Here is a 21,869-nt window from a genome sequence, read left to right as displayed (position 1 = left end):
AGCTCCACCAGCCTCACCCAGGCTTTCTGTGCAGGGAATGGCTGGGTGTCTCCAATGGTGGGGAGAAGGCGGATGGGTCACTCAGTCCCTTACCCCAACTGAGAGTCCAGGGTGCTGGCCCAGGAGCAGTCAGAGGCAGGGGAGGCAGCCTCAGCCTGTCACACGTCATCCCTGGGTTAAGTGCCCAGGGAGGTCTGGCAGCCCAAGGTGGCTGGGCAGCAGGAAGAGTGGCTGCTGAGCTGTCCCTCCTGGACAGGACCTCCTCCATCCAGGTCCAAGCCACTCCAGGCTCTCCCATGGGAAGGGAGTTGGGTGACAGGAGGGAGAAACGTCGTTTGGAGAGATGGAGAGAGAGGCGTTTTACAGAGTGTAGCAAGGTGAAGCTGGTGCAAGGTCAGCTGAGGCCGGGGCCAGGCCAGCATCTGTGGCTCACCCTCACTGGGCCCCATAGAGAGATGTGGCCTCGAGGCAGTGGCCCGCATCTGCTCCTGGGTACCTCGAGGTGAAAGACCCTCCAGTCCTGGCCACCATGGAGTGGAGGGCTGAGCCGGTGCGGTAGGTGTGAGCAGAGTTTGCAGCAGGGGTGGCAGCAGGGACCACAGCCTGGCAGAGCCGGGCCCTCGGAGTTTGCTGGTCTCCGGCAGAGTGGGGCGAGATGCAGAACATCACCACCACGCGGGAGCGGGTGGAGCTGCGGGGCATGGAGAAGTTCACCAACTACAGCGTCCAGGTGCTGGCCTACACCCAGGCGGGGGACGGCGTGCGCAGCAGCGTGCTCTACATCCAGACCAAGGAGGACGGTGAGTCCAGCCCTCTCCTCGGGACGGGCTGGCCCTGCTGCCCACTGCTCACCCCAACCTCACCCCAGGAGGCAGGGTGAGAGCAGGGTACTGTCCTTTCTCCTGCCTTTTGAATCACTGGAGGGTGGCCTTGAGGACTCTGGGGAAATGCTCTGGGATTCATGCATGAGCGGGGAAGCAACTGTGAACCTCCGACACCTCCCCACGCACCCCCCTACACACACCTGCTCTCTGCAGCATTGAGTCAGAGGCCGAAGGAGCCCTCTCCTCCCACCCCAAGAGCATTCTTTCTGTGGCACTGGCTCCCCTGTGAGGTTCAGCCTGCTTTCCTTTGGATACAGATGTAGGGGCTGGGGGAGCAGGAGCATCGCTCAGCACATCCTGGGTTAGGGACTTCACAGTCACCCACAGAGGCCACAGCATGGTCCCGGCCCTGGACTGTCAAGGCAGGGATGAGTGTATGTCTCCATTTGGAGCTCGGTGATCTCAAAGCCCTCCCTCATGGGGCAGGACTGGAGGAAAGTCAGAGGCAGGGGGCCAGACTCAAGGACAGAGTGACACAGTAAGGTCAGGGGAAAGGGGAGGCTGGGATGAAGTCAGCCCAGGAAGAAACAGGCCAGAGGGACCAGGTTTTCACACAGGCCTGGAGCTGCAGGACCCCAGGGGCCACCATTCCTATGGAATGCCATGTCCAGGAGGCGCATGTGTGAATGGCACACAGCTCTGGGCTCCTGCCTGCAGCCCCACCACTTACTTCCCCTCCTGGTCCCAGCTCCATCACTTAGTTGTCTCATAGGTGAGCACTCCAGGCCAGGTGCCCCGTTACAAGAAGAGGTGTGACAAGCGACTGGCACGCAGCAGGCACAGAAGCCAGACACACCCTTGCCATATGGCTTCCTCCCCACCCGCTCTTAGTTTTTTCAAGGGATATGGAGACCCAGAGTCTAGGTCCTATTTGGGCAAAGGCACTGGAAGGGTTTGACACATTGAAAAGGAGTGACTCGGGCTGGTAGTGGTGGCAGACAAGCCGCCGTGTTGCCCAGTGCCCGGTGACTGGACCAGCTCCCAGCTCAGCTTAATCTCCTGGCTCTCCCTTCCTCTCCCCTCCAGCAGGCCCCCTCTCCCCTTAAGCTCTGAGCAATTCAATATTTACCAACCTGCCTGCCCTACTTTTCCTGTCATTAATCCTCCCATCAAGGCCTCCTGGGACAGTTCCGGGCAGAGCCACCTGCTCTCGTGTGGAGACTGAGATGGCATCTAGAGGTCAGTCCCATCCGAGGCCTCAGGGCCACACTTAGGCACCTTTTGGCCTCCAGAAATGAGCCCCTGGGGCCCCCACGCTTCTTCTTGCCTCCTATTCTGATGCACGGACTGAGCCATAAGCGCCTCCACCTGTTTAACTGATCGAGGCAAGGCCCTATGAGGAACCCAGAGGTCTAGGAGCACCACCCTCACCTGCAAGGAGCGTTCAGCCCTCCGCCCCAGAGCCACGCACGATTATACACAACAGGAGCCCGGCCCCAAAGAAGCACTGCCCCTCCCCTTTGGGAGGCGGCACCGCAGCATGGAAAGGGCGCTGGTAAATACAGCGGAAGTGCAGGTCCCAAACTGGCTTTCATGGGAAAGTCACTTAACCCTCCTGAAACCCAGTTTCCTCATGATAACATGGGGAGAGTGATACCTCATCAATTACTAGTACATCTAAAATGTCAGGTACTAGGAAATAGCAGTTGCTTTATGGTTACCAAGGTGCTGGCAATTAAATTACTGCTTCAGGCTGGGCACAGCAGCTCACGCCTGTAACCGCAGCTCACGCCTATAACTTTGGGAGGCCGAGGTGGGTGGATCACTTGAGGTCAGGAGTTCAAGACCAGCCTGACCAACATGGGGAAACCCCATCTCTACTGAAAATACAAAAATTAGCCAGGCGTGGTGGAATGTGCCTGTAATCCCAGCTACTCAGGAGGCTGAGACACAAGAATCACTTGAACCTGGGAGGCGGAGGTTGCAATGAGGAGACGTCATGCCACTGGGAGACAGGGCAAGACTCTATCTCAAAAAAAAAAAAGAAAAAAAAAGAAATGACTGCTTCAGGTAAGGGCATCAGGGTCTCCAAGGAGAAGCCCAGGCCACAAAGAACCCAGTGTCAGATGAGATCTTATCCAGAATAGCAGTCATAACATGACTTAACCCACCCAAGAACCCTGTGAGGTAGGCATTATTTCCATGTTACAGGCGAGAAAACGGAGGCCTCCAGAGTGAAAGCTACTTTCCAAATTCCACTCAGCTAACAGGAGGCAAATCCAGGCTTTCTTGTCTCCAAATACTTCATACTTTCCATCAAACTACTTGTGTCTGTTAGGCAGCTTTTTGTTGTGAAAGTCAGTGAAAACAGATTTCAGCAATAAACACATTAATTTTCACACATAGCAAGAAGTCCTGAGTAGGACAGCTCCAAGGTTGGTGAAGTCAGTGGTTCCCAGCCTTCTGCTCTGCCATCCTCTGAATATCAGCTGCCCCCACTATGATTTCAAGATGGCTGCAGCCCTAGGCATCACACCAGGCAAGACAGAGTTCAGAATGAGAAGAGGGAGTGGGCATGCCTCTCTACGGAGTCGAAGTAACTTTCCCAGAAACCCCCTCAACAGACTTATCATCATTTCCCATTGGCCAGAGAGGGGCCACATGCCTCTTGCTAAGCCAGTCACCAAACGGGAAACAGAATTATCATGGCCTATTTACCCCAAACATGACATATCCTCTAGTGTAGGCTATAGAAACAGCTGTCTCTGAAGTGTGGAGGAATACAGGTACTTAAGCAAAAGTGAGGTTCTATCTGCAAAGTCTAGGAGGGAATGGCAGAGGGCAGCAGTCAACTACCCGCTATTACAATTACTATGCAGTCCCATGCCAACTGAGTAGTAATTGTAATAACTTCCACCTATGAATGGGAGAGTCATATACTGTATTAGTTATTACTACAATTAGTAATTAGTTATTACAATTACTACTCAGTAATTACATAATTACTCATGTAATCAGTTATTACAATTACTATTCAGTCTGACACCAACTGAGTAGTAATTATAACAACTTGGGGTGGCAGCCACCCCAGCTCCACCAGCCTCTCCCAGTCATAGGTAGAAGTTATTACAATTGCTACTCAGTTGGTCTGGGAAAGCAGACAGGTCTGTGATCCCATTCCAGCCCCACTGTGGGAACTTAGGCAAATACCTTCATCTGAAGACACTGTGACCCCACCCTCAGGATTTCGCATTTTTCCAAAGAAAAAAATCATCCGGAAATTTAGAAAAAAGCAAAAGAAATTTAGAAGAACAAAATGCAAACATAAATTCAGGTTTATTTACTGAGTCCAGACCCCTTAGTCTGAGCATGGTTTCAGGCTGGTTTAGCTGGACCCAGTTCATGAGCTCTAGTTATGACTCCTCAGCCTCCCCTGTGAATGTCAAACCTGGCAATATGACCTCCAAGTGCAAAATTGACTTGAATTTTAGACCACTTTAAAGACCTTTAACTGAGGAAGAGGCATGACTAGACCCATGTTCTAGGAAGGTAATTCTTGTTGATCACAGGCAAAAGGTGGGTAATAAGGACTAGTGTCAGAGAGACCAGTTAGAACCTGTGTAGGCAGAGACGAGGAAGTTATATACTAGGGCAACAGCACTGAGGATGAAGGGCAGTGACAAGTTAGAAAAACATATCAGAGGAGTTTCACCTCCAGCAAAGGTGGATTGGGTGACTTAAACCCATTCTTCTTGCTGAGGACAGCTAGGAAATATGGACAAACTACTTTTTAGAACACCTGTTGAAGGCATCAGAAAGCTAGCAAGAGAGTGAAGAATCATTGGGCCAGAATCCAGGGGAAAATAGAGGTCCTGGAGGTGAGCCTGACATTTGGAACAGCTCCTTCCCTAAGGAACATTTGCTGAATCTGGAGGCAGTGGCTGAGAAGCTGAACAGCACTAGAAAGACATGAACTGGAGGTCAGGTCAGGGCCTGCCGGGCTATGGGGGTCTGTCTGGTGAATCCCCCTCACTTAGAGTTGAGACCATAAAGGATGCCACTCTAAGGGCAAAAGTGAACCAAAAGCAGACAGCTCACCTTCAAATCATCTCAATACTGGAAATTGAATTGAAGTGACCCCAAGTTGCTACTGCCCAGATTGCAGGTGCCTATCAGAAACAAACATGAATCCTCTCTTTAGGAAGATAACATCAGCAGATGCCACAAATTATTTCCACAAACTATTTTGCAAATGTTGTGTCTGGCATACAATAAAAAAATGGGACAACATGAACAAAAGCCATCAGGGGAAAAAAAGAGAAACAGACCCACAAAGGTTCCAAACTTGGGTTTTATCAAACATGGACTTTAAGATAATTATGCTTGACAAAACCGAAAACTTCAGAGAATTGGAAACTATCAAACGGAAAATCTAGGAAGAAAAAAACCCTAATACATGAAATTAAGAACTCAGTTGATGGATTTAATAACACATTAAACACAGTTGAAGATATAACTTGTCAATTGGAATATAGGCAGAAGAAAATATCCAGATGAAGCACAGAAAGACAAATGGGTGGAAAATTAAAGGAGCAGGCAAGAAACATTAAATTCCAGTGTGTATACAGATCACTTGGGAATCATGTTAAAATTCAGATCCTGATTTGGCAGGTCTCAGGTGGAACCTGAGATTTTGCATTTCTAACACACTCGCAGGTGATGCTGGTAATGATCCACAGACTGCATTCTGAATATCAAGGACATAGAGGATGCAGTGAGAAGAAATCCCAAAAAGAGGAGAAAGAGAATGAGGCGAAAGATAAAATGTCTGAAAATGTTTCACACTAATGAAATACATTAAGCCACAATTTCAAGAAGCTCTACAAACTCTGTTGTCACACATTAAAGAAATCCGCTCTTTGGGAGGCCAAGGCAGGTGGCCTTTGGATCATGAGGTCAGGAATTCAAGACCAGCCTGGCCAAGATGATGAAACCCCATCTCTGCTAAAATGCAAAAAGTTAGCCAGGCGTGGTGGCAGGTGCCTGTAATCCCAGCTACTCAGGAGGCTGAGGCAGAGAATTGCTTGAACCCCAGAGGCAGAGGTTGCAGTGAACTGATATTGCACCACTGCACTCCAGCCTGAGCAACAGAATGAGACTCTGCCTCAAAAAAAAAAAAAGGAATCTGCACCTAAGCACATCACATTAAAGCTGATAAAGAAAAGAGAGACATCTTAAAAGCAACCAGAGGAAAAAAGACTGATTACCTCCAAAGAAGAAGCAATAAGATTGTGGCTAACTTGTCAGAGACAATGGAAATCAGAAAAAAGGATAATGATATATTTGCATATATGTAAAATATGTAAGGGAAACAGTTACCAACCTATGATATTATACCTAGCAAAACTATTCTTCGTGATTAAGATGAAATAAAGACATTTCCAGACAAATAAAAACTGAGAGAATTTATCACCAACATGCCTGCCCTAGAGACTATCAGAGGATATTCTTTAACTAGAAGGAAAATGATCCTAGGAGGAAGCTCAGTGACGCAGCAAGTAAAGGCAGAGCAATTAAGTGGTGACTATATGGGTAAATCTAAATTAATATTGACTGCATAAAATAGCGATGATGATGATGATGTATATACAGAATTAAAATAAACAACAATGGGGTCGGGCATGGTGGTTCATGCCTGAAATCCCAGAACTTTGGGAGGCCAAGGCAGGTGGATCACGTGAGGTCAAGAGTTCAAGACCAGCCTGGCCAACATGGTGAAACCCCATCTCTACTAAAAATACAAAAATTAGCCTGGCATTGTGGCGAGTGCCCATAGCCCATAGTCCCAGTTACTCAGGAGGCTGAGGCAGGAGAATCACTGGAACCTGGGAAGCAGAGGTTGCAGTGAGTGAGCCAAGATCATCATGCCACTGCACTCCAGTCTGGGTGATAGAGTGAGAGTCCATCTCAAAAAAAATAAAATAAAATGAAATAAAATACACAACAACAGCATATAAGTTGGGACAGGGCAAATGGAAGTTCTAAGGTCATTGCATTGTCTGAAAAGAAAAGTGCCCATTGATATTAAACTTTGGTAAGCTAAAGATTCATGTTGTAAGCTGGGTGTGGTGGCTTATGCTACATCCAGCATTTTGGGAGGCTGAATTGGGAGAATTGCCTGAGATCAGGAGTTTGAGACCAGCCTGACCAACATGGTGAAACCTCATCTCTATTAAAAATACAAAAAAATTAGCCAGGCATGGCAACAGGCACCTGTAATCCCAGCTACTTGGGAGGCTGAGACAGGAGAATTGCTTGAACCCAGGAGGTGGAGGTTGCAGTTGCCCATTGCACTCCAGCATGGGCAACAAGAGCAAAACTCCATCTCAAAAAAAAAAAAAAATTCATGCTGTAATCTATTGAGTAACCACCAAAAGCAGTGAAGGATTGCATAATAGTCAAGCTAATATAGAGGGAGGAAAATAGAATATTTTTTAATACTTAATTAAAAAGAAGCCACAAAAGGAAAGAAAAAGAGAAATGGGGATAGGATAGATAAGACAAATAGAAAGTATTTAGTAAGATGATGTACGGTCCAGCCCTACAGGTTCTGTAAGGTTTGTTCTTGCCGAGTTTAAAACGAAGAAACTGAGGCCAGCACAAGAAGATCCAATGCGAAGGGTTTATTCAGGCTCCCGGGTGAGGTTCTGCAGTCTGACAGGAGGGGCCGGAGAAGTCGCACGGACTCCTCTCAGACATGGGTTTTATAGGGAGTGAAGGAGCTCGATTGGTTGTGGGAGAGCAGGGTGTGGGCAAAGCAGGACTACTATTGGGTAGGGTTACAAGCCTTTGTTTGAAGGCCAGGCTGTGCGAGAAAGGGAGAAGGGAACATGTCTGAGCATGTCCAAGCATGTCCGAGCTTGTCTGAGCTTGTCCGAGCTTGTCCGAGCATGTCAGAGCTTTCAGAAAAAAGGGGCGGGGGGTGTGTGTCCAAGCTCCCGGCAAGGCAACCGGCCTTACAGGTTCTGTGAGCCCCTCTCTGCTGGTGCGGAGAAGAGAAATTGTAAAAATAAAAGACACAAGACACAGAGATAGACAAAAGAGAGTTTGGGCACAGGGGTCCACTGCTACCCAAATCACGGAGACCAGCAGTGGCCCCAATGTCAAATGTCAGGATGCTCTCACTTTTATTGAGTTGCAAATCTGGGGGCAGGGTAGATAGGGTGTGGCAGTGATAGGGTCAAATACATCACGTGTCATTCAGGTAGGAGCTCAGGAATTTCTGGCACTGGAAGTGAGGTAAGAAGCATAATGCAGCAGCACCTTTTCCATACTTATCAAGAAAGAACTAAAACATTAAGATTATGTTACTATTACTGATTATCTTTTCTAAGAAAAAAGGAAGCAGGTGCAGAAGCAGAACATGAGAGTAGACATGGAACGTGACCGCTGAAGCACAGCATCACATAGAGACAGTTAAGCCCCTGGATGTCTGCAGGTTTACCTGACAGCTGTCAGGCCTTACCACAAGAGCTTGGAGAAGCAGAGTTTTTTCCTAACTTCCCCAGGAAGGAGATGTCTCGGCCATTTTGGACGTCTCCTTCCCTAGCTGGCTAAATAGCGGGCGCTTTCCCAGCACTGGCGCTGCCGCACAGCCGAGGCTCCCTCCAGCAGCCCTTATGCGGGCGTGACAGAGGGCTTAGAGCATCTTGCTTTAGTGTCATTCATTTCACAATGTCACCCCAGGTTCACACTTCCGACCTGAGAGGCATTAGTAAAAGAATTAAGATCACCTATGAATAACTAAGATCACATATGAATAACTAATAACTACTATAGTTATATTTCTAGTTACTTTCTTCTTCATTATTTATATGGAAATAGACTGAGGCCTTTTGCTCCAGCCTCGGTGCTTATGGGATCTCCCCATACAAGATGATATATTTAAACCCAAATATAATAGTAATTTCATTAAAGATAAATTAACTAAATCCTCCAATCAAAAGATAAAGACTGTCAGAATAGTAGGTGAAAAACAAAACCCAAATATATGCTGTCTACAGGAGGTGTCTAAAACATAAGGGTATAGAAAGGTTCAACACGAGTGAATGGAAAAAATAAAAGACATACCATGCAAACTGTCTAATAGAAAACTGGAATATTAGTGTCAGACATAGTATACTTTAAGGCAAAAAGAATTATTAGAGATAAGGAAGGACACTTTGTTATGATAAAAGACTCAATTTACTAGGCAAATAAAATAATTCTAAATTTTAATGTACCCAATAATATAACCTCAAAATATATAAAAACAAAAACTGATGAACTACAAGGAGAAACAGACAAATTCACAACCACAGTGGAAGATTTTAACACACTTCTTTCAAGAACTGATAGGGAAAAAATGTGCAAGGATAGAGATTTGAACACTCCAATTAGCACACTTACCCCAGTGGCCATCCATAGACCCCTTTACCCCACAGCTGCAGAGACATCCAGCAGAAGTGACACACAGGGCTGTGTAGCAGGGAGGACAGGTGGAGTCAAGGCTAATTCCCAGGTCCCGGACTTGGGCCCCCAGAAGGATGATGATGCTGTAACTAGTTCTTTTATTCGGCCCCAAATGATTCACTACTTGCTAGGAAAGAAAACACTGAAGTAGGTGCCATCAGCTGAGAGTTGAGAAACAGAATGCAAAAATTTTGTTACAATTTATTGAGTGTCTTATGTGACAGGCACTGTGCTAAGTGCTTTATTTTATTTTATTTTATTTTAAGACAGAGTCTTGCTCTGTTGCCCAGGCTGGAGTGCAGTGGCGTGATCTCAGCTTACTGCAACCTCTGCCTCCCATGTTCAAGCGATTCTCCTGCCTCAGCCTCTCTAGTAGCTGAGGTTACATGCACATGCCACCATGCCCAGATAATTTTTGTATTTTTTGTAGAGACAGGGTTTCCCCAGGCAAGTCTTGAACCCCTGACTTCAGGGGATCTGCCCGCCTAGGCCTCCCAAAGTGCTGGGATTACAGGTATAAGCCACCTGGCCAGTACTTTAATTAGCACTAATTCTCACTACAACCTTTTAATGCAGTTCTTATCTCCATTGTATAGATAGGGAAATGGAGGCTCAGAGAGGTAAAATAAGTTGAACAGGATGCTATCACTGTCTTCAAAAGATCATAAAAGTTTCTAGAAGGGAAAACAAGTACACAATCATATAATGGAGAGATGAGGATAGGGAATATGAGCTGAGAACAGGAAGCTTCCAGTCTCCCAGGCAGAGCCCTGGGGTCCCAGCTAGGTGAGACAGGCCCTGAGAGGAGGGCGAGGGAAGTTTATAGTCCATAAGAGTTGGAATCTGGCTGGGTGCCACGGCTCACGCCTGTAATCCGAGCACTTTGGGAGGCCGAGGTGGGCAGATCACTTCAGGTCAGGAGTTCGAGACCAGCCTGGCCAACACAGTAAAACCCCGTCTCTACTAAAAATAAAAAAATGAAGAAATTAATCAGCTGGGTGTGGTGGCCAGTGCCTGTAGTCCCAGCTACTTGGGAGGCTAAAGCATGAGAATTGCTTGAACCCCAGGAGGTAAAAGGAGTCAGAGGTTGCAGTGAGCCAAGATCGTGCCACTGCACTCCAGCCTGGGTGACAGAGCGAGACTCTGTCTCAAAAAAAAAAAACTTAGAATCCACCTAGGATGGATTTCCTAGTCACTTCTAAGGTAGATTTTCTTCCAGAAAGTACCCAGCCAGCACTCCAAGGCCTGTGCCCCAGGCTCATGCCAGTAAACAGGTTGTGGTCCCAGCTTCAAGAAACTCACAGACCAAGAAAGGAAAGTGCCAGGTGCAGTGTGTTTTCCCCCTAAATACAGGCTTACAGTTAGTAAGGGGGTGGGGGGTCAGGGGTTAAGGTCAGAGGAATCAAATGAATTCCTCATGGGTTCTCTTTCTCTTTTGCCTATGCTACGTCCTTGTTCTGGCGAAACAGTTATGAAGCTGGCGCTCCAAGGACCTCCATTTCAGAGACTTTGTTACAATTCCAAAATGATCATTTTCTCCTCCCACCTGTTTACGATGCAGGGCGGACCCTCCCCCTCTAAACCACAGCTCAAGGGTGCCACCTCCAGGAAGCTCTCCCAGATTGACCTACCTCCCTCTCCCAACTGTCATTTTTCCCAAAGGCTGTGCTCCTGCTTTCTCTCAACTGACGAGGCCTTCTCCCTGCTCAGTTCCAGGTCCCCCTGCTGGCATCAAAGCTGTCCCTTCATCAGCTAGCAGTGTGGTTGTGTCTTGGCTCCCCCCTACCAAGCCCAACGGGGTGATCCGCAAGTACACCATCTTCTGCTCCAGCCCCGGGTCTGGCCAGCCGGTAAGTGAGTTCAGGGCCAAATGATGAAGGGGATGGAAGAAAAGAAAAGGGACCTTGTAGATCAGCTGGCTTCCAGGCCAAACCCTGAGGCTGCCTGTATCATCTGAGCTTCTGCCTGGATTCATAGATAAGAATAGGGACCGGCCACCCAAAGTGGCCGAAGCCTTACTCAGTGTCCATCTTGGGTCAGTCCTCTGTTCCAGAGGCCGTAAGAGTGTCACAAGCACTGCAGGCTCCTTTGCACCAGGTGGGTCATCCCCAAGCAGGCAGGGTGCAGGGAGGCCAGCCTCAGCTCTCCTGCTCCGGCTCACAGAGGAGGCTCAGAGCAGGTCCCTAGGCTGGTCTGTGGCCTCTGGGAATGAATTGCATTTCAACACCGTGGGTCTGGGCTTGGAGGCGCTGTCGGAGCTCTGCCCTGCATGAGTGCCTCTACAAGGAGCAAGCTGAGGGAGAGGAAAGACGGGGGAAAGCTAAGAGAAGACACAGGCATCTCTGGGCCAGGGCCTAGTCTCAGGCGAGAGGAGAGGACTGAGAGACTGCAATATCTGCCCTAACCCTGGAAGCAGAGGGGGCAGCCCCCAGGCCAGACATAGGGCAGGGGGCTAGCCCGGACCCTCCACTGAAGCTCAGAGGGGCCCCACAGAGAGGGAAGGGAGGATGGAGATGGGAGCAGTGGGATATGCACCTACATCCCATCATATGCATCCTTCCCCCTGCCTCTTTCATCGTCTCCAGCCAGTCAACCACGAAGTCCTGCTGAGTGACTAGAGTGTGCCTGTTCTAGGTATGGGAGCAGGAGCAGATACCTGCCCTCAAGGGGCTTCCAGTCTAGTGGAGGTGGGTGGCAGAGGGGAGCACACTAGAGGGCCAGGAGTACTGTCAGGAAGATGTGCTCAGGGCTGGGGGAGCAAGGAACAGAAGCAGGAGTAGGAGGTCCACTCCTCTCTCCATCAACAACTGGGCATCAGCCTGCACATCTGCGCATGAGCTTTTGGCTGCCAGGAAAGCTGCCCTGAAATTGCTCAGTAATTGTGTCATCATCTCCTCCTATATCTCTGCTTTCTTGCGGTCTTTCTGAATTACCCTCTGAGTGGTAGCTGGCCCAGCTCCCCACCAGTGAGGCCAGAGTTCTATTACCAGAGGGGAAGCCCAGTGACTGCGGCCCCTCCTCTCCATCCTCATGGCCACTACCTCACATGCAGCAAAGTGCACACACGTCATCACCGTACACCTCCGCGAATTTTCACAACCCACCCAATCAGCAGCACCCAGAGCACAGAACAGGACATTACAACACCCTGACCCCCATGCCCCCTTCCAGCCCCCACCTGCCCCTCCTGCTGGGTAACAATCATCCTGACTTCAATAGCATAGATTAGTGCTGCTGCTTTTTGCACTTTGTACAAATGGAGTCATACCATTTGTCCAGCTTCTCCTACCCAACATTATTCTGAATTTCATTCACATTGTCGTGTGTGATTATAGCTCATTCATTCTTCTGTATAGTTTTTGAGTGCATATGTTACAATTATTAAACCGTTGTGCCAGCCACTAGTGTCTATTGATGGAGGGAAGCCTTTGGGGCAGTTTTCAGTTTGGAATTCTTCCATGGTGTTACTGTGAACATTCCTATACGTGTCTCTGGGTGCTCATGGGCATGGATCTCTGTCAGGTGTGCACCTAGGAAAGGAATCACTAGGTCACAGGGACTGCAGGTGTTCGCTGAGAACAGCCCGCCATTGTTGGGTGCTCACGCCAATCACACCCCCACTCATGGGGGATAAGAGTGCCAGTGACTCCACATCAGCACAGACACTTGGTGTTTTTCAGGCAAGCTTTCAGCCATGTGTTCTGCTCTGTTTTCTCCTCTCCCCCAGGCTCTGCCCCCAGCACACACACGCACACATTCTAGGCTCTCGGGACACTGAGCTACTCACGATTCTGGGCACCACTGCACCTCTTCACACCTCTGCACCCTTGCCCCGTGGATTCCTCCCATGGCATGCTCCTCACTCCCGTCAGACACTGAATGCATTTGAAGGCAGTTCACTGTTCACATATCTGTCTCCCTCCCTGGTCTCTGAGGCCCCCATGAGGACAGGGGCAGCATCTTTTCATCTTTGGGTCCCCAGTGGCTGAGTAGTGTGCCTGGACCATCCAGGTCTCGGAATACCTGTTTGATGAATGAATCAGTAGCAGCCTGGCAATGCTGTAGCCTCTGATATTGGGCAAGCTTCCTTTCCTTAATTGATGGGAGAAGGTAGTCATTCTCTAGCTTGGACTTTCGCATTTATTTTCTCCTCTGATAATGAAGTTTTTCCAAGGGCTTTGTGTCCGGAAGCCTGGCCTCCTCATTAACTCAGGCTTCAGGGATCCTCTCCTGGGCTCCAGAACAGAGCCCCTGGTCCCCATCCCCTCCTCCTGCTGCTGGAGATATTGGGAACCTCTCTCCATCCTCTTCATGTCTTGTGATTTCCCATCAGACAGTATCACACAAGGCCTGCTGATGTGATGAGAACTTCATTCCTGTAGGGGGACTGGGGTCAAAAGTTGGGGGGGAACTAAACTTAGTGAGGGATCTGGGGACCTGGGGACCTAACCACTGTGTGTGACATTATCACTTTACACAAATATATTCCAAATTCCAAACAATTTCAATACAAACTCATTTATGAAAGACAGCTCCAGGAGATGGTGCTAGGGGTGAGGGCACACTCGTGTATCAGTGACAGTGCAAAACCGTGGCATGAGCCTGGAGTTACAAGGAGATGTCTGAGACTGTGTGTGCTCACACATGCTGGTGAGAGCAGAAGACCCGGTACATGTGGAAGCCTCAGGAAAGAGTGTGTATGGCCTTGGCTACAGGTCAGTTAAACCCTGGGGACTGCATTGAACCCTGACAGAAATTTTACTAATAATGTAATACATTTTTCACTGATTATAAAAATAATGCAATTTTATCATAGAAAGTCTATAAAACATATAAAAGAATAAAGAGGAAAGTAAAAATTACTTGTACTCTTACTCCCTACAGATAAAGACTGGCGATGTTTTGGTATATAATCTTTCAATCTTTGACCTGTACATATAGTACAGGTTTTGAGGGGTTTTATTAAACTAAATGAAAATAACGTTATACATAATGTTATGTAATATGCTTTCTTCATGTAACACCTGTTGGTGCTTTTCCATGCCATCAGATATTCTTCTAAAACATTTTTTCAGGTGTGTGTGACAGAGCCCTACTCTGTCACCCAGGCTGGAGTGCAGTGGCACCATCTCAGCTCACTGTTACCTCCACCTCCCAGGTTCAAGTGATTCTCCTGCCTCAACCCCCCAAGCAGCTGACATTACAGGCACATATCACCACTCCCAGCTAATTTTTGTATTTTTGTAGAGACGGGGTTGCACCATGTTGGCCAGGCTGGTCTCGAACTCCTGACTTTAAGTAATCCACCTGCCTCAGCCTCCCAAAGTGCTGGGACTATAGGTATGAGCCACCACACCTGGCCTAAAATACAATCTTGAATTGCTGCTTATACAGAATCTATTTAACCAGTCTCCCATTATTCTATATTTAATGTGTCTTTCAAATTTTCACCATTATAAATTATGCTTCAATGAACATCCTTCACAGAAGTCTTTATGTACTTGTTTTAACAGTTTCTTAGGGTAAATTTCTATAGGAATTCCTAGGTCACAAAGAGTGTAAATATTCTTAAAGTTCTGCATACAGATTTACAAATTGCCCTTCAGAGTGTTTGCACCCATGTGTGTTTCCACCAGCATGGTGAATGACCAGCAGCATTGTCCTTTGCACCTATGCTGATCCCACATTTGTTTTCTGTTTTGTTCTGCTTTATTTTTGTTAGATGGATTTTTTTATACATGTGCCTTATTTGAAAGGTTTTATGTTTATTAGCTACATTTTTCTTCTTTGGGTAATTGTCAATTTACGTCCTTTGTCCAGTTTTCTATTTGGGTTTCTCATGTTTTTCTTATTGATTTATAAATGTTCTTTACGTATTAAGGATAATAGCCATTTTCTGTCATGTAAGTTGCAAGTATCTGCCAATTCATTGCTTCCCTCTTGATTCTGGATTTCGGTTTTTGGTTTTGTTTTTGATTTTTGTTTTTTTTTGTTTGTTTGTTTTTGTTTTTTGAGACAGTTTCACTCTTATTGCCCAGGCTGGAGTGCGGTGGCACGATCTCAGATCACTGCAAACTCCACCTCACAGGTTCAAGCGATTCTCCTGCCTCAGCCTCCCAAGTAGCGGGGATTACAGGCATGCGCCACCACACCTGGCTAATTTTGCATTTTTAGTAGAGACAGGGTTTCACCATGTTAGTCAGGCTGCTCTTGAACTCCTGATCTCAGGTGATCCGCCTGCTTCGGCCTCTCACAGTGTTGGGATTTCAGATGTGAGCCACCACACCCGGCCTTTGATTCTGTTTTTGATGTACAATAGTTCTTCTTTTTACAGAAGCTGAACTTATCAATCATTTCCATTTATGATTTTGCCATTATTTTTAGGATTAGAAAAATGGATAAATATTTACTATATAGTTTCTTTTTTCATAGGTTGCCTTTTTTTCAAAAACCTTTGACCCACTGGAACTTTATTTGGGGATATGGCTGTGTGCTTTTGAACACGATTTCAGGGGACACATGGGGTGTCCAGATTAAAAGGAAAGCACCCAGGATCTGGATTGGATGCTAATACCTACAAGGAGAAGCCAAACTTTCTTGCCCCGTCTGTGTAGGCACAAATATACATTCAGGTATACACCGATGCACATGAGCACGTACACTCAGCTGCTCTCCACACATGCACACGTACATACAAACACATACATTCCTGTACTGTCACCAAAAATGAGCCCGGAGAAGAACATGTCCTAGTTTACAAAGGATGTGCACGTCCCTGCTTCCTTGCGCCTCAGTCACACACAGGTTGGGCAGAGCTGTATGGCTTCCCTAGTTTTCAGGAGAGAAAACTGGGTGTCCAGAAACCCTGGGCAACCTCACGGGTTGTACACCCAGGAAGAAGGGCAGGCGGGTGCTGATGCCACTACACCATCCCATGCTTCACGCACATATCAACTACAGATACGCACACCAGTCTAGAGTGCTGTGGCCTGAAAGGGCTTCCCAATCACCTCAAGCATGGCTCTGTACCTGCCCACCCGCTAGACCTCCTGGATTCAAGGCCTGACCCCCACCAGGGCGGCAAGAGTATGCCAGGGAGCTCCGTGTGTGTTGCAGAGAGACCTATGCCTTTTCCCCTAACATTTCCCTACAGATGGATGGCCTGGGGCCAAAAGGATGTCTCCTCCTGTTATAAGTCATTGGGCCTCTCAACCCTCCCGTGGGGCATGAAGAATGTCCCTCTGTGCCCCACACCTGCCTGGAGGTTTGCTCCTCAGCACGTGTGTGCACGCATCTACATGTGTGTGCGCCTGTGAGCCTGTGTGTGCAAGATCCCATGACTACAGAGATAACTAATTATTAGCTCCCTCTGGCCTCGGGCCCCCCAATCTGTTCTGGGGCTGCTCCTCCCTCCCTGGACTTCTACTCTGATTTCAAAGGGGCCCTGGTGCTGTCCTCCTCTCCCTTCCCTGCGGCTGACCAGAAAATAAAATAAAATGAAAGTCAGTCCCATCCCGCCTGTGCCAGGGAAGAGGCTGACAGGAGGTCTGCAAACTAGCGCTTATCAAAAGCTCCTTCTCAAATTCATTTCAATATCTGAGCCTCTGGTTTCCAAGGCAACATAATCTTTTCATCAAAGCAACTGGTAAAACCACTGGGATCCGATATTGTTTTGTTGGCAACTTGTCAAAACTGTCATTTTGTTAAAAAAAAATGTATAGATTTATATAACCTACAAATATATATGCTGATCTATACCACTAATAATCATTACTAAAGTGCTGGCAAGCAAAGCTTTCATAGTTCCTTCTGCAGCCCCCTCCTCCCTGGGCCGGCAGGCGTGCTGCCTGCAAAATGCAGGAGTGGTAATTAGACAGCGGGGCTAGGAGGTGACTGGGAGCCAGGGCAGGCTGCAGCCAACCCTCATCAGGCAGAGGTAGTCAATTGGCTTCTTTCTGAAGACTCTTTCCTCTGGGCTTTCCTGGGACCCCCTGTCCCCCATTCTCCCTTCTCCTGACTACCCCATCTCCCACCTAAAGCACTCACATCCCCTGGCCTGAGCCACAGTTGCCAGAGTCTGGATCAGTTAAAGAGGGTAAACTGAGGCTGACCCAGCCACACCACAAGGCAAGCCCATCAGCTCCTAGTTGCCAAGCCCAGGGCACACTCTGTCTGCTGCATCTCCAAAACTTGGCAAGGCCAAATAGAACAGAATCCTGCCTCCCACCCGACCCCACCATCCTCTCCTCTGAGCCCTGGGCATTGAGGAAGACTTGGAAGCTGGAGGGCCCTGGTTCTACTTCTCAGAGCCTCTTTGCCTCTGCCCCGCAGGCTCCCAGTGAGTACGAGACTAGTCCAGAGCAGCTCTTCTACCGGATCGCCCACCTAAACCGCGGTCAGCAGTATCTGCTGTGGGTGGCCGCCGTCACCTCCGCCGGCCGGGGCAACAGCAGCGAGAAGGTGACCATCGAGCCTGCTGGCAAGGGTGAGAAGCCTGAGGCTGGGGCAGAAGGGCAAACGCTTCCAAAAGCTCCCTTCTGGAATCCTGGTTCTCCGCAGACAGGGGCTCTGCTAGCTCTGCTCTATCTGTGAGCCAGCGTGAGGAGCTGGCCACGCGCCTGCCTCCTGCACTCACCAAGACTGGGCCTCTGCTGCCCCCTGACTCCAGCAAAGCTTCACAACAGGCTGCAGCCAGCTCCTGCCTGGGGCGGGGGGACAGGGTGCGCTTGGTTCCCCCAACTCCAAATCCTACTCCTAACTTGAAAAAAGGGGAGTTGCCTCCATCCCCAGTGCAAAGTAGGGACTTTGTCCCAATGCTCAGCTCCTCCAGAAGGGGCTATGGCAGGGCGTGCTGCTTCCACAGAGCAGCTGAGCCTCAAAGGAGAGGTCCCCAGTGCTGAACTAGATACGGGGCACAGGTAATTCCAGCGACGGCAGATTCCTGCGATCCGCAGACCTTTACAGAGCGCGTGCTGTGAAGGAGGCTGTGGGCTAGAATCAGACCCTCTTAGGGAGTGCCCCACTGAATCTCTGACCAGGACATGAGTGTGGCATGGGGGTTGCACCCTCACTTTTCAGAGGAATGACACTTCTAAGGCCTCATCCCAAGGGCAAGCTGCGGCAGCCGCACAGGGAGAGCTGCGAGGCTGAGCGTCTGCCCCGTCCCTGGGGCGCAGGAACTGGCCACAACTAGCCCAGGACCGTAGGCCTGCCACTTGCTGCTGGGCCTCCCTGGGCCCCACCTCGCTCCCCACTCTCTCACCCACCACAACCCAGACGAGAGGGGGTGGTGCCTGCACAGCCCAGCCACCCTACCGGGGTGACTTAAGCTCCCCTTGGCCCAGACACAAGAGCCCCAACCCTACCCTGCCATGGGCTGAGCCAGGCAGCATCTGATCAAAGGCCTACGGTGGGTCGGGGGCTTCCACCTGCCTGCCAGCAGAGCTTGTCCCATTCCACAGCTGAGCAACCTGCGGCAGGGGCGGCATGGCCTGCAGACAGCCGGAAAGGAGCGAGCTAGCTCTTCAGCTCCAAGTCAGGGCTCTTTCCACACGGCTCAGAGCCTCCTACCACCCTCTTCTTCCTGGTACCGCCAACCTCTTTTCCTTCAGGAAAAGAAGGGGCCTAGAGCCTCTCACCCTTCCAGGACAGCTGGCACTGGCCCAGAGACAGGAGCGTGAGGCTGGGCATCTTCGAATAAGGCCTGCCTCTTCTCCTGGGGGCATTAGATATAACACAGTCCTGGAGAGCTGCGGGCTTCCTAGAACACATTCACACAGCGTCCCTCACAGCTGCCCTGAGAGGTGGGAAAACAAGTACTGCTGCCCCCTTCCCCCATACACACACTCACACACACACGCACACACACACATGCACACTCACATGCATATGCACACACATACACACAGACCTGCACTCACGCACTTATGCACATACACACACTAATGTGCATACACACACACACAAATACATGCATACACATATGCACACATGCACACACATACAAATGTACACACATGCACACTCAAACACATGCATATGCATACATATATATACACACTAACACACTCAAGCATATGCACATACACACAAACACACATACACACACATATGCACACACACACACACTGAGACACACAGAGATTCAGGGAGCCAAACCCAGCCTGTGGCAAAACCAGGTCTGGAAACTGATCTCTGGAGAAGCTCGAACCCTCCGCAAAGCCCCCAGGCTTCTTGCTGACCCCCATGGAGGCTGTCTTCATGTGGACCCCTCTCCCGGGCCTATCTAGTGCCCCCACTGCCCCAAACAGCCCCCAGAACTCCCCTCCTCTGCGAGCCCCTTGGCACCCAGCACTATCAGCACAGAACCCAGCCCCCACATCCTGCACCCAAACCTCTCCGCTGCTCCCTCACTCACCCTCCCTCCACCCAAGAAGGGCCCTGGCTCCACGGGCCTGCCCTACCCTCTAAGGCACTTGGGCACTTGGTTCCTCTAAATCTGAGCCTCGTGATCTCTCAGGCACCAGATGCATCTGCCCACCCAGCATACCCGGGGCACCTGTGGCCTGCGCCTTCTGTGATGCTGCTGACCCGGTCCTCCACCGCCACCCTTGGGACACTCTACCCTCTCCTCTGTGCCTGTGCCTGTTGACCCTGGAGTTGGTCACTGCCCTGTCAGTCTGCATTCCCGCCTGTGGCCTCATCATGCCTTCTGACTCCCAGATCTGCGTCTTTGGCCCAGACAGCTCTCTGGTGCTCCAGAACACGCACCCACCTGTGGTCTAGCTACAGCTGTGGCTGCATGTGGACTCAGCATGAGATGAAGCCATGCAGTCCTTCCTGCCAAGGCTGCCCCTCTTCCAGTGTGCCCTGTCCTCAGTGGCCCAGCCAGAATCCTGGGAGCCATCCTCCCCTTCCCCCGTCTTCCTGCAAACCAGACAGACCCCAAGTTTTGTCAGCTCTTGCTCTGAGCCCCTCACCTGCCCACCACCACACATCACCTCCAGCCTGCATTCTGACCACCATCCCGTCACAGTCTGTGTCCTCCGGGACCCCTTCCACCAAACTATCCTCTGCAAGCAGCCAGGATGCATCTGAAATCGATGAGGACACCACTTCTTTTTTTTGAGACAGAATCTCACTCTGTCACACAGCCTGGAGTGCAGTGGTATGATTTTGGCTCACTGCAACCTCCACCTCTTGGGCTCAAGCGATTCTCCCACCTCATCCTCCCGAGTTGCTGGGATTACAGGCACCTGCCATCATGCCCAGCTAATTTTTGTATTTTTAGTAGAGACGGGGTTTCACCATGTTGGCCAGGCTGGTCTTAAACTCCTGACCTCATGATCCACCCGCCTTGGCCACCCAAAGTGCTGGGATTACAGGCATGAGCCACCTCGCCCGGCCAACACCACTTCTTAGCCACCTCGCCCGGCCAACACCACTTCTTATAAGTCTCTGGCAGAGGCTTCCAAAGAGGAAGTTCAACCTCCTGGCCCTGCCAAAAAAGCCCCTGAGATTTTATTCCTGCCTGTCCCCCTGGACTCCAGCTTTGGTTACCCCAAGAGTACCTGCAAACCCTCACACCTGCCATGAATTTCAGATCTCCATGTCCCTGCTCAATGCTGGTCCCTCTTCCTGACATGCGTTTCTTTCCCTGCTTATAAAGTCTTTCTTAGCCTTCAAGTCAGAGCTTCCAATTCCAGATGCTTTTCCAATTCCAGATGCTTTTCCGGCCATCGCCTTTACCGCCCACCTATGGAGCAGCACGCACTCCCCTGCCTCACGCCACAGGCTTCCTTGTACCTGCACCTTCCATAGCATTTTGCCCCTGTTATAATTTATCCTTAAGTATCTGTCTCCCTCTTGGATGGTGACCCACTTGAGGACAGGGAAGAAATCATACTCACTTTTTGAATCCTCAGAGCCTCATGCAATACCTGACCATAGCTGATATTTCATCAATGTTTCTGAGTCAGTCTCCCCCCGCCAATATCCCCTGACACCCACCCCTCACCGAAAGCCCAAGGTGGAGGTCAGATTGGGGAGGGAGAATTGAACTGTAAATCCAGGGGGCCCTGAGGAAGGGGGCCAGGACATTGTGCAGGGGTAGAAGTGGTGTGGCCCTCACCCTCTCCTCCCTGTAGCCCCAGCAAAGATCATCTCCTTTGGGGGCACTGTGACAACACCTTGGATGAAAGATGTTCGGCTGCCTTGCAATTCGGTGGGAGATCCAGCCCCTGCTGTGAAGTGGACCAAGGACAGGTGTGTGTCGGGACTTTGGAGGGAGGAGGTGGCCCCAGGCAGGGATGTAGTAGAAGAGCCGTGAGGAGGAGAGTCTGGGGCCTCCTTCCTGCTGACCCAGTTGCCTCCGGGCCCGGTGGAGGCCCTTTGCTACTGCTCTCTCAAGCAGGCCTGGCCTCCCGGTTCCCCTCTTGGGAGCCAAGGACCTCCCTTCCCTGGGTGATTAAAGAGGCCGGGTTACCTGATACCCCCAGGGAGTGCTGAGCAAAGCCCCAAGAACCCAGCGTCCCC

The 21,869-nt window shown here is 49.8% G+C and overlaps 1 protein-coding gene across 3 annotated transcripts in view; it reads left to right on the top strand.

Annotated features, from left to right (window-relative positions):
• The window catches only part of DSCAML1 (DS cell adhesion molecule like 1), a 373,161-nt gene that overhangs the window by 334,730 nt on the left and 16,562 nt on the right, over positions 1-21,869 (top strand). For all 3 annotated transcript variants that reach the window (XR_010342409.1, XM_021671177.2, XM_064375453.1), the window contains exons 19-22: positions 645-800; positions 11,046-11,185; positions 17,667-17,820; positions 21,482-21,599. Coding sequence is in view for 2 of the 3 variants with exons in the window: in XM_021671177.2 (XP_021526852.2) it covers positions 645-800; positions 11,046-11,185; positions 17,667-17,820; positions 21,482-21,599 (568 nt within the window). In the remaining variant the exon portion in view is untranslated. The remainder of the gene's footprint in view (positions 1-644; positions 801-11,045; positions 11,186-17,666; positions 17,821-21,481; positions 21,600-21,869) is intronic.

This window comes from Aotus nancymaae, unplaced genomic scaffold (genome assembly GCF_030222135.1).
Source record: "Aotus nancymaae isolate 86718 unplaced genomic scaffold, 86718_ANA_hifiasm-v0.15.2.pri h1tg000012l, whole genome shotgun sequence".
NCBI classification, from domain to species: domain Eukaryota; kingdom Metazoa; phylum Chordata; class Mammalia; order Primates; family Aotidae; genus Aotus; species Aotus nancymaae.
This window is presented reverse-complemented; position numbering and strand designations above follow the sequence as displayed.